The sequence below is a fragment of the Chinchilla lanigera genome, unplaced genomic scaffold (assembly GCF_000276665.1).
Source record: "Chinchilla lanigera isolate Chin_1 unplaced genomic scaffold, ChiLan1.0 scaffold00052, whole genome shotgun sequence".
In the NCBI taxonomy this organism is placed as follows: Eukaryota; Metazoa; Chordata; class Mammalia; order Rodentia; family Chinchillidae; genus Chinchilla; species Chinchilla lanigera.
Window position 1 is genome coordinate 14,638,855 of NW_004955453.1, and position 11,713 is coordinate 14,650,567.

Here is an 11,713-nt window from a genome sequence, read left to right on the forward strand (position 1 = left end):
TCTCAATACTGCTTGTAGCTGACCCCCAAACAGACTGGTTTCAAGTTGAGAGAGGACAGTTAATGGGGGCTAATGAGTGTGGTAGATTAAAGATTGCTACATGTACAGCTGCTACTAGAATAGATGTGTCCTTCCTACACACAGGCCTTACCACAGGCTGGGATTAGTGGCAAAAGCCTGAAATCCCAGCACTCAGGAAACTGAGATAGGAAGATTACCTCAAGATTACCTCAAGCTCTAGCCCAGCCTGGACTACATAGTGAATTCAAGGCCAGCTTGGCTGGACTACATAGTGAGATCCTATCTCAAAAAACAAAAAATAAGAAAGAAAGGAAGGAAAGAAGGAGGAAAGGAAGAAAGGAAGGAAGGAAGGGAGGGAGGGAGGAAGGAAGGAAGGAGGGAAGGAAGGAAGGAAGGAAGGAAGGAAGGAAGGAAGGAAGGAAGGAAAAAGAAAGAAAGAAAGAAAGAAAGAAAGAAAGAAAGAAAGAAAGAAAGAAAAAAGGAGAGAAAGAGGGACTCAGGCTACTTTTTTCAAATAGTAGATCTCACTTCTACATAACTATGGAAACAGGGGGCTGGGGATTTAGCTCAGCAGCACAGCACCCGCCTGGCAAGCACAAGGTCATGAGTTCGATTCCCGGTACCAGAAAAACAAAACAAAACAAAAAAAAAAAACCCCAAACAAACTATGAAAACAGATCAAAGCAATTGAAGTTTCAGAACTCTAAAGCAAATGTATGTTTTCCTTTGTGTAAGTCAAGGAAATTCAAATGACAGTGTAAACTGATCCTTATTTTTCTTTTCACTGTATTTATGCTAAATACTCCTTTTGCACCTTTAGGATTTATACCTGTGAAAACTATACCTCATTCTGTGAAATAAGTATCAAGAACATGTTTACATCTGGTGACTTTGTGATGAAGTATTAAAGGTTGAGCAAGTTGTTGAAAACAAATTTCCACCAGTGAGGCTTTAAGGTGAAGCAACAATATTGCACAGCTGCGTAAACAACCATAAATGACTGTTAGGCGATACCAAGCAATGTTCATATCCAAGGTACACGACAATAACCTCTGGAAGGTATAATTGCAACATGAGCTCCGGGGAAGAAAATGGATCTAATCAACCAAAGAAAAAACGTGTCAACCAACTGCAGGTGGTCTTTCCAAATCCAGAACAGGGGCGGTAGGAAGCAAGACATTGGCAGCATTCACTTCTTACTACCCAGGGGAGAGAGATACTTTACCTGATAGACCGGCATCAGAGACACACACTCAACCAGGTTTCTCCAAGGCAGAGGTGAACTTTCCTCTCATATAATTCCACTCCTTTAATTCTGGGTCCTTGCACACCAGCAGTCACTACAGGAGATTAGAGGGTGGCCAAACCGGCTGGGGAAGTAGGTGTGAACTGATAGTCACAAGATCCCAGACAGGGGCACAGAACAGTTGCCCAAACCCTGCACATGGACTTCTTGCAAGATTTCAAGCTGGTTCTCAATGGGATGGCCTAGACCTGACATCAGCCCCAGGTGTGGGATCCCAGCACCACCTCTCAGGACCCTCATGTAGAAGTTCTCGCGGGTTTCCTCCATATTTGGGCAGCATAAAAGACCCAGCCGCTAAGACACGCTTGCTATCATGGCTTTCCTCAGGATAGCCTGCCCTACTTCCTCCAGGATATTCTTTTATCTAGCTTTTTCCTCTTTTCCTCAGCCCAAGCTTGCTCTGCAGAGCCAGTTTCTCCCACTCTTCACTTTTACTTTTTCAAACTTTGCCACTACTTTTTCTTTATTTCTCTCAACTTGAGATGAGGAGCCAGGTGTGGTGGCACACGCCTGTAATCCCAGCACTCGGGAGGCTGAGGCAGTAGGATCGTTGCAAGTTCAAGACCAGCCTGAGCTACAAAGTGAGGACCAGGCCAGGCTGAACTGCATAGAGAGACCCTGCCTCAAAAAGACAAAAAAAGAAAAAAAAAGAGATGAGGACTGGAATCTGTCTCCAGAAGGAAAAATGAGCAACCCCAAACCTGGTAACATTGATTTGGTGAGCCACTTTTAGCAGGAGACTACCCAGTAACAGTTACTTATTTCTCCTCTTGATAACTGGATCTTCGAAAGAGGACGTGGTGGATTACAGGTTACTGTAGACTGTTTGTCATCCCTCCCATATAGAGGTGAAGGTCTGTCTTCTCTAGAGACTTGGTGGGCATTGTAGCTACTTCAGTGCATGCAATCCAGTGGAAATGCTGCTGGGCCTATCTCCAGGCCTAATCCCAACCACTTCTGTCTCTGCAACATTTGCTCTCCAAGAAGCCAGAAGTGCTGGGTATGGCAGTGCACACCTGTAATCCAGCACTCGGGAGGCTGAGGCAAGGGGATTGCCATGAGTGTGAAGCCATCCTGGGCTACATGAGTTCAAGGCCACCCTGAACTGCATAGCGAGACCCTGTCTAAAAACAAAACAAAACAAAACAAAGCCAGAAGCATGTAGGGGTGGTTGTTCTAAAACCACCATGCTATAAGGAAGTCCAAGCTAGCCATGAGGTGTGGGATGGGGAAAGATAGGGAGAGAGAGAGAGAGACAGAGACAGAGACAGACTCTGAGAGACTGAATTGTTAGGGCCAAACCGCCCTAGCACCAATCATGCCACTGAAGAAGCTGTCTTGGCATTCCAGTAGATGTGACGATGGAGCCAAAAGCCAGGCCTGAGGCCCAGACATATGGTTGCCCTTAAGCAGTCCCAGCCATCTTCACCCATTTGAGCTGAAGCCACATTCTTTTCCTTTTTTTTTTTTTTTGAGACAGGGTCTCACTAGATAATCCAGGCTGGCCTTTAACTTACAGTGATCTTCCTGCCTCAGCCTCCCAAGTGCTGGGACTACAGGCCTGCCTCACCACGCCCAGTTTGGGGTTGCTCATAAAACTACATTTTATGGAGAAACAGGAATAAGTCATTTTCATGGAGTCTGCTCAAATTCCTGACCTTCAAATTCATATTTATTGTTTTAAGCCACCACATTTGAAGATAATTTGTTACGCAGCAACGGGAAACTAGAACAAGGCAATCTGTGTGATGGAGCGTTCCCACCTGGGAGAGTTGATCTCCCCATTAAACACATGGGCACTGCAGTCCACACAGCAGTGTCTGTGGGTTTGGCCAATGTAAGTCAGTCCCTAATAATTTGCTCATGCTGAGTGTGCTGACAAAATATATTTTCTGCACTAGAAACAATGAGGACCGCAGGGCCAGGCTTGACTGATCTGCCCACCTCCCTCCCTGTCTCTCCTTCCCTCTATTTTAGAGCAAATAACACAGATAAGGAAGCTGGGAAGACAAATGTCACAAAAAGATTTACCCCAGATGTAGCCACCGCTCCTTACCACTCTTGGCACCAGCTCAGTGCCTGGCCCTGGGAAACAGGAGAGAAAAACACAGGTCCAGCCCTTGGAACTTCAAAGCCCAGTCTCTACGCTGCATAAACAAGGGATGAATGACACATGAAGTGACAAATATGTGCACGGAGCCACAGGAGGAGCCACTGCCCCGGGTACTCCACATAAGAACACAGGATAGATAGCATCTCATCATTCTATTGCCCCACATCTTTGGAAGACAGCAGTTTTACATGCATTTACATACAAATTAGACATATGTTCATATTTCATTTTTCTATCATTTTTGCATTGAATATAGTGCCCCATGCATGCTAAGCAGTTGGTTTCCAGACCCTCCAGCATTCTTTGTCTCCCCCCCCCCCCCCCCGTACCAGGAATCAAACTCAGGACCTTGCACCTGCCAGGCAGGCGCTGTGCCGCTGAGCTAAATCCCTAGCCCCTCCTCCAGCATTCTTAACATAATTTTTGTTAAGAAAGAGAAAGATAGCTGGCATTTCCTTTAAGTGTTACAATGTTTTGTGCATTGATTTTATTATTTTTATATATGATAATGAAGGGGGGCTTTGTGTGTGCATGTGGCTTTTGTCGTTGTTGCTTGTTTTGTGTTTATTTGTGTCATGCTAGGGATCAAATTCAGAGTCTTGTGTGTGCTAGACAAGGACTCTAGCACTGAGCAACAGCCCCAGCCCCATGGATTTTGGCAGCTAAAGGTGCAAAGAACATTGTAATTGGCTGAGCCTACAACCACTCCATTTCTCTCCCCATCTGGTAACCTCTTGGTTTGGATGGAAGGGACCCCGACCCCAGCTATAGGAATGGATTAAAGATTGCTATAGATTGCCCAGAGGCTGCATGAGGCTAAGCTCATTAAAGTGTGTCTGCCTTGTTCCTTGATATTGTGATGTTGAGATGGGTTCAAGCAGAGGTGACTAACCCACGTCAAGCCAGTCAGTCCACTTCAGAAAAAGGACCAGAGCCAAGAGAATTACAGAAAAACAAAACTACCTTTGATAGCTTTACCAGTTTGGCTACAGTTCAAATATGTTTTGTTTCCCCAAATGTTCCTGTGCTGGAAGCCTGGTCCCCAACTTAATGGCAGTAGAGATCTTTCAGAGGCGGAACCTTGTGGGAAGTGACTGGCTCATGATCACACTCATGAAAGGCTTTATGCAAGTCTTGTGGGAATGGATTAATTTTTTTTTTCTTTGAGATCAGGTTGTTGTAAAAGAGGAAGCCTGGCCTCTTGCTTTGTCTCTGACCATGGGATCTCTCTCTTTGCATACACCCCCTATGCTTTCTGCTCCTCTGTCATGTTATGACACAGGCAAGAGGCCCTTGCCAGACACTGACACCATGCAGTCTGGACTGTCCACCCACCAGAATCACAAGCCTCTTTCCTCTTTATGTTACCCAGTCTCGTAATTTCATGGTAGCAACAGAAAGTGGATTAAGATAGAAAACCATTACTGAGGAGTAGTGTTGTTGCTATTATGATACCTGAGAATGTGAAAGTAGCTTTGCAACTGGGTAATGAGCAGAAGTTGGAAGACTTTGGAGGAACAGATGAGGAAAGGTTTGTATTGTTGAAATTGAAGCATTGTGGGCAATTCAGGTAAGGACTCAGAACTAAGAAACTAATAAGGAACTCGAATGCTGATGGAAATGTGGACAGTATAGGCCACACTGACAAAGTCTCAAATGGAAATGAGGAATATCTTATTGGAAACTTGAGTATAAACCATGCTTATTATGAAATAGCAAAGAAAATAGCTTAATTCCAACCATGCCCTATGTCTCTGTGGAAGGCCAAGTTTAAGGGTAATGATTTGGGATATCTGGTGAAATAAATTTCTAAGCAAAATACAGAAGTGGCTTGGGTGGTTTTTAACCTTCATGCAGTAAGATTTAGGAGCAATGACTTAGAGGCAGAATTTACTTTTTAAAAATGTATTTATTGAAGTGCTAGAGAGCAACCCAGGGCCTTGCACATGTAATTAAGAAGAAAGAGTGTAACAGTTTGGAAAAATCGAAGCCTGTTCAGGTAAAAAGCCAAGGAAAAGTATTCAAGGGTTCATGAGAGCCACCACTTGCTAAACAGCTCAGCACAGATAAAAAGGAAGTTGGTGCTGTGTATCTGGACACTGGGAGAGGCCCAAAGCACACCCCAAAACTCTTCTAGATAATCCCTTCTATCCTAGGTCCAGAGGCCTTGGAGGGCAGAATGGTTTCAAGCAACACCCCCCCCCGCCATGCCCCAAGCAGGAACTGCTGCACAGGGCCACCTGAGGCCCTTGCACTTGGCCACCCAGCTGCTGCTCAAGTGGACCCGAGGGTGGTGGCATGTGGTCCTGCTCCAGAGGATGCAAGCTGTAGGCCATGGCAAAATCCACATGGGGCCAATTTTGTAGGCACACAGAATCTAAGAGGCATGGGGCATGGCATCTCTCACCAAGATTTTTTTTAAAAAGCCTAAGTAGCCAAACAGAAATTTGGCAGGGAGACAGAACTACCAGCATCTCTGTTAAATAGCTAGTGGAACCACAATCAGGTCCCAGAAAGGCAGAGGACCCAGTGGCATACAACACCCTTCTGAGAAAGCTGTGAGTACCTGCATGCAACTGCCAGGAGCTGTCACATGGGCTGCATCAGCAAAGCCATGGAGACAGCGCTGCCCCAGGCCCTGGCACCACCGCTGCCACCACCAGTTCCTGTGTCCACAGGCGCAGGACTTGGAATTTTAAGATTTAATTTCTTCCCTTCATTTGGCCCATTCCACCCTTTTAGAATAGGAATGTTTATTTTATCTCTGTCTTGCCACTGTGTCTTGGAAACATCACTTAGTTTTTATTTTACAGGATTACAGCTGGGAGTTTCCGTGAGTCAGATGAAACTTTGGTCTTCGAACTTTTGAGTTGGTGTTCAAACCATTTATGACTTTTGGGACTGTTGGCATGGAATTAACACACTGTGAAAAGGACATGAACTTTGGGGTCAAGGTAGAATGCTGTGGTTTAGATACGGCTTAGCCCTTCAAAGCATTATGTGGTGGAATCTTGGTCCCCAGCTTATTGAAAGAAATGGGGCCTGATAGAAGGAGTTTAAGTCAAGACTGCCCTAGTGAAGGGATTAATGCTGGTCTCACAAAAAATAGATTAGTTCCCACCAAAGTGAGCTGTTATACAAGAGCAAGTGGGCTGGGGATTTAGCTCAGTGGCACAGCACCTGCCTGGCAAGTGCAAGGTCATGAGTTCAATTCCTGGTACCAGAAGGGAAAAAAAAAAAAAACACAAAAGCAAGGCTGGCGCCTTCCCAGTCTCGCCCATCCTCTCCGCATGTAACCTCTCTGGAACACACTCCTGCTGGAAGATGCCATCAGTCATGGCATACATCAGAACAGCCCGAAGACCTGCTCCAGAGGCTGCCAGAAAGAGCTGATAGTCTCAGATTTTTAGCTTCCAAAACTGTCAGTTAAATAAAGCTCTTTCCTTATAAAAGTACCCAGTCTCAGGCACAGTGCTGTGTTACAGTAACCCAAAACTGACTAGGACAATCAAAGCAAATTAGATAATTAGAACAAATTACACCAGAAGGACACTCAACTATTGGAGTTTTCTGTTCTATGAGCTAATAAATCTGCTCTAGCTTTTAGGCCAGTTTGAATGACGACCAAATGAACTCTTTCAGATGCAAAGTGGGTCACTGAAACACATTCTCTTCCTCAGTAGAACTATTACCTGGGTTTTACAGATGTACAAGGTCTGTTCTTTATTAACTCGCCCCAGCCACACAAAGTAGGGAAAGTTAATGGGTTTCCCACGGGGCAGCTCAGGTTCCCACCACCCATGATCTTAGAGGGTTGTCTTAAATTGTAGCCCTGGGCTGTCCTTTAAAAGACCACACACTCCTGGCTTTCTCCTCCTTCCTCTTCCTAAGGCCATCTTTAATTTCTTCGGTACTTGCTGTAGAACTAACCTTGAGCAAATCTCCGGAGAAACCCTCAACCCTGCCCCAGTGCATTCACAGTTCCAGAAGGTGAACCCAGTGGGGTACTCTAGAGGGCATGTTTCTCGGTCTAGGGGAGCCCGGCCCATAGGGAGTGATTTCTTAACCATCCGTGGTACCTTGTGATCCACTTCCCCAAGTCTTCAAAACTTGAGCCAATAGGACAGCAGGAGAGAGGGCCACCAGGGCAAGCGCAGAGGATGGAGCCCTGGCTGCTGTCAACTTCACCCTCCAAAGCTTCAGTGTGATTTTTCTCCCTCACCCTCAGCGTCCAGCCAGGCTTTCTGCAGAGTGCGGCTCAGCTCTGACTCTCCATCCGGGACTGAGCCACACCAGAGCAGCTCCTTCTGCTTATGGCCTATGATTGTGCTTTCACTTTCTGAGAAGCAGCATCTCCACCCCGCGCCCCCCCCCCACACACATACACACCCCTACAAGGGGAAATTTGCCTTGCAAATTGCTTAGGAATCTCTGGGATCATCCTGAAGTTATTTCCTTTGGAAGAAGTCACTGCAGAACTGAATAGTGACCCAACATCCTTCCGCCATTGTCTTCCCAACACCGCTCCCTAGTTGCCCTGCTGACCCCTGCTCATGGCCTTGTTTATCTCCGTTTGTTTCAGTTCAAAGGGCTCTGCACTTTGCACATTCTCCCTACAATTTATAAGCATTGCCTCAGTGGGTCCCCAGCGAAGTTCTGGAATCTTTTACTTGTCATCCCATTGTTCTCTGTCCTGGTGCCCGCACTCACAGCCCCCGCCCTCCAGGTCATCGATGCCCTCCACTAGTTACCTGGAGCTCGTGCAGGCGCAAGGCATAACCTTGCCCGAACAGCTGGAATAAGAAGCGCAGCCGTCCGATCCTGGGAAGCTCCTCCCAGCTCCGCAGCCGCCGCGGATCTCCGGGACCGGCTCCAGGTCCCTCGGCTGCCTCGTCCGCGGGGAGAGAGGCAGGGATTGCGGCCTTCGCTCTGCACCCGAGTGGGCAGAGGCCACGTCCAGCCACCCGCGTGCCCAGCAGTGCCCACCGCAGCCTCACGCAGCCCAGCGGAGCCATGAGTCGTGCTCACCGGTCTGCACCTTGGGATCCCGAGGTGGGGCGCTTGGACCAGCCCTGGAGTTAAACAAAGAGGTGGGACCAAAAGGGGGAGGACTCAGGGGGCGGGCGGGGAAAAGGTCGGCCAGCCCCTTTCATGCTCACTTTCCGCCGCGGGCCTCCAAAGCAGAATCTAGCGGACAGACAAAAGGCACCCACTGGGCCTGGAAAGGGGCCAAGGCGGCGGGGAGAGCCTGGCGCTCGGGCGCAGCGGGTCCCTAAGCGCGCTCCGGCGGACCCGGAGGGAGACTGAACTAGCGCTGCACGCACCCGGACCGAAGCACAGCTGTTGCTTTCCAAGACCCACAGGCCCTACACAGTGAGCCCGGCGGAGCGCTGTCGCCGGAGGGGCCCTCGTTTCCCCAAGGGGCCTGCCCCGCTGCTGAGGCTGAATGCGGGCTGGCTCTTCCAGTAGTCGCTGGGAGTGATCCCAGAGTGACCGAGCGGGACGCCAAAACAGCCCTGCAGCCAGGGTCAGGAAGTGAACAAACTTAAATATTAGGGGAGTTTAACATGCGGTCCTCCCCACCCGAGTGGCGAAGGCAGGATCTTTCAAAATGCAAGTTGAGGCCAGGTTTAATGGGTCATGACCAGAATTTTTTTTTTTTTTAGAAGTTTGTTATGGCTCAGTTTTGGAAAGCTCAGTACTGGCATAGTCAGCTGGTTCACACAGTAAAGTGAATAGAACGCTGCCCATCGCTGCGCACGCCTGTGATCCCAGCAGTCTGAGAGGCTGAAGCAGGAGGATACAAATTCAAGCCAAACCTGGGCAGCTCAATGACTTAGAGACCCTGTCTCAAAAAAGGGAGAGGAGGGCTGGGGATGTAGGTCAATAGAAGGCCCTGGGTTCAATTCCCAGTCCCACAAAAACAAAACAAAGAAAATAAAATGAATAGAATAGAACAGAACAGAACAGAATAGAGTGGAAAACTCATCACAAGAAGAAAAAGCAATTTCGTGAATCCCTTGTTTTATATTTAAAGGTTCCTCATACTGGGTCGCAGATGCCACACTTTTCTAATGAAAATACGTAATTTAGCATAATGGTAGCCACTGTGCTTCTCAGTAACTGTGCCAGGGCAATACAGGAAGCAGTCTTTGTGCTCACCCATTTGATATGACAAAGGTGTATATACACGTATGTCAAAGTGTAAATGGGTGTGTTTTACCTACATTATGTGCTGTGTTACATTTTTGTGTATTTGGAATTTGTTTCATTAAATGTTTTCTTTTTTTTATTTTTCTTGTAGAATTGGCCCAATTCATCCAGGCATAGTGGTGCATGCCTGTAATTCCAGCTCTCAGGAGGTTGAGGCAGCAGGATTGCCACAAGTTTGAAGCTAGCCTGGGCCACATAAGTGAGCTCAAGACCAGCCTGCACTACATAGGGAGACCCTATCTCAAAACAAACAAACAGACAAACAAACAAAGGTTGGTGGTGAATCCTCAACACAAATGAAGCCAGAAATGGTCACATTTTACAACAAAATTAAAGGCAGAGTAGCCATTGTTGACAAGAAATGCAGCAACTATGATGTCACTCAAAACGCAAAGTAGGGGCTGGGGGTTTAGCTCAGCGGCAAAAGCGCCTGCCTGGCAAGCGCAAGGTCGTGAGTTCGGTTCCCGGTACTGGAGAAAAACCAAAAAAAAAAACACAAAGTGATGGCCAATGGTTTGTGTGACCCTAAACATGTAAGGCATGTTGATGTTTATTCTATACATATTAAAATTTTAATATTTTATTGATGTTTTATTTTATATTAAACAATGTGTTAAGTAAACATTGTTTTATATGTCATAAAATTAAAATTAATAATTCATCAATAGAAATACTAACAAAAAAACATGGGTGTTACACACCCACATAACATGCCTTTTCTAAAATTTGCCTCAATACCCCCAGGGCTACAATATATTTTTTGAAAAGTTAAAAAATGTAAAATAAACACAAGGTCAGTGATTATTTAACCTATGAATAAAAGAGCCAGCAGGATTGTAAAACACTTCCAAGAGCACTTGAAAAATTTATTTATAGCCGGCTGGAAGAGAAAGGGCTACTAAACTGGAAGAAGTAGACTGACAGCCGATACGGCTGGGTGTGGGTTACTTCTTCATTCTGGGATTCATGGGATTCATAATTCAATTCATTTCTTGGTATTTATATTTTTAAAAATATTTTCTAAAAATTGCTGGTTACGGTGGCACATGCCTGTAATCCTAGCTACTCAGGAATCTGAGGCATGGTGGTGCATGCCTGTAATCCCAGTATTTTGGGAAGCTGAGCCAGGAGGATTGCAAGTTAGAACCCAACTTAGGGAACTCAGTGACTTAGTAAGACTTTGTCTCAAAATAAAAAAATAAAAAGGGGCTAAGGCTGTAGTTCGATATGAAGGCCTTGGGTTAAATCCCTGGTATGGCAAACAAAAGTTAGGGCTAGGGCTGTATCTCAGTGGTAAATGCCCTAGGTTCAATCCCTAGTACCTGAAGAAAAAAAAAAAGACTGCTTACTGATGCTTTCTTATATTCTAATACGTGCATGGAATGCTATACCTTTTTATGTGCTATTATTTTGGACATGTCTAGTCATATTTAATCTTAATTTCTGTTGTCATTCATGTCCAATTTCTACTTTTCATTTTGGTTGAATCTAACAGTCATGTGGAAAGGTGATCTTATTTAAATAGAAATAGGTTTTTTGTCAACTTACAGTTGAACTTCAAACTTCTAGAAAAAGAAGAGCAGGCCAGGCCCAAAGCTCCTAGGAAGGAGGAAATTATAAAGATCAGAGCCGAAATTAATGCAATCGAGACTAAGAAAACAATACAAAAAAAATCAATGAATTGAAGAGTTGGTTCTTTGAAAGAGTAAATAAAATCCACAGCTGAGTCAAGAAAATACAAAAATCCTAAGTAAACCAATATCAATCAATGAAGTCAAAGATATGATTAAAAACCTACCAACAATGAAAAGGCCAGGCCCTGATGTATTCACTGCTGAGTGCTACAAGAAATTTAGAGAAGATCTAATACCACTACTTCTCAAACTCTTTAATGAAATTGAAGGGAAAGCAACACTCCCAAATTCATTCTTGGAAGCAAACATTACTCTGATACCAAACCCAGAGAAGGACCCAACTAAGAAAGAGAATTACAGTCCTGTCTCCCTACTGAACATAGATGCAAAAATCCTCAATAAGATACTGACAAACAGAATGCAGCA

The 11,713-nt window shown here is 45.6% G+C and overlaps 1 protein-coding gene across 1 annotated transcript in view; it reads right to left on the reverse strand.

The window, feature by feature from the left end:
* The window catches only part of LOC102004889 (sterol 26-hydroxylase, mitochondrial), a 45,889-nt gene extending 37,360 nt beyond the window's left edge, over nucleotides 1-8,529 (reverse strand). The window contains exon 1 of the mRNA XM_005395627.2: nucleotides 8,192-8,529. Within this exon, the coding sequence (XP_005395684.1) occupies nucleotides 8,192-8,455 (264 nt within the window). The 5' untranslated portion in view covers nucleotides 8,456-8,529. The remainder of the gene's footprint in view (nucleotides 1-8,191) is intronic.
* Between the last annotated feature and the right edge of the window lie 3,184 nt (nucleotides 8,530-11,713).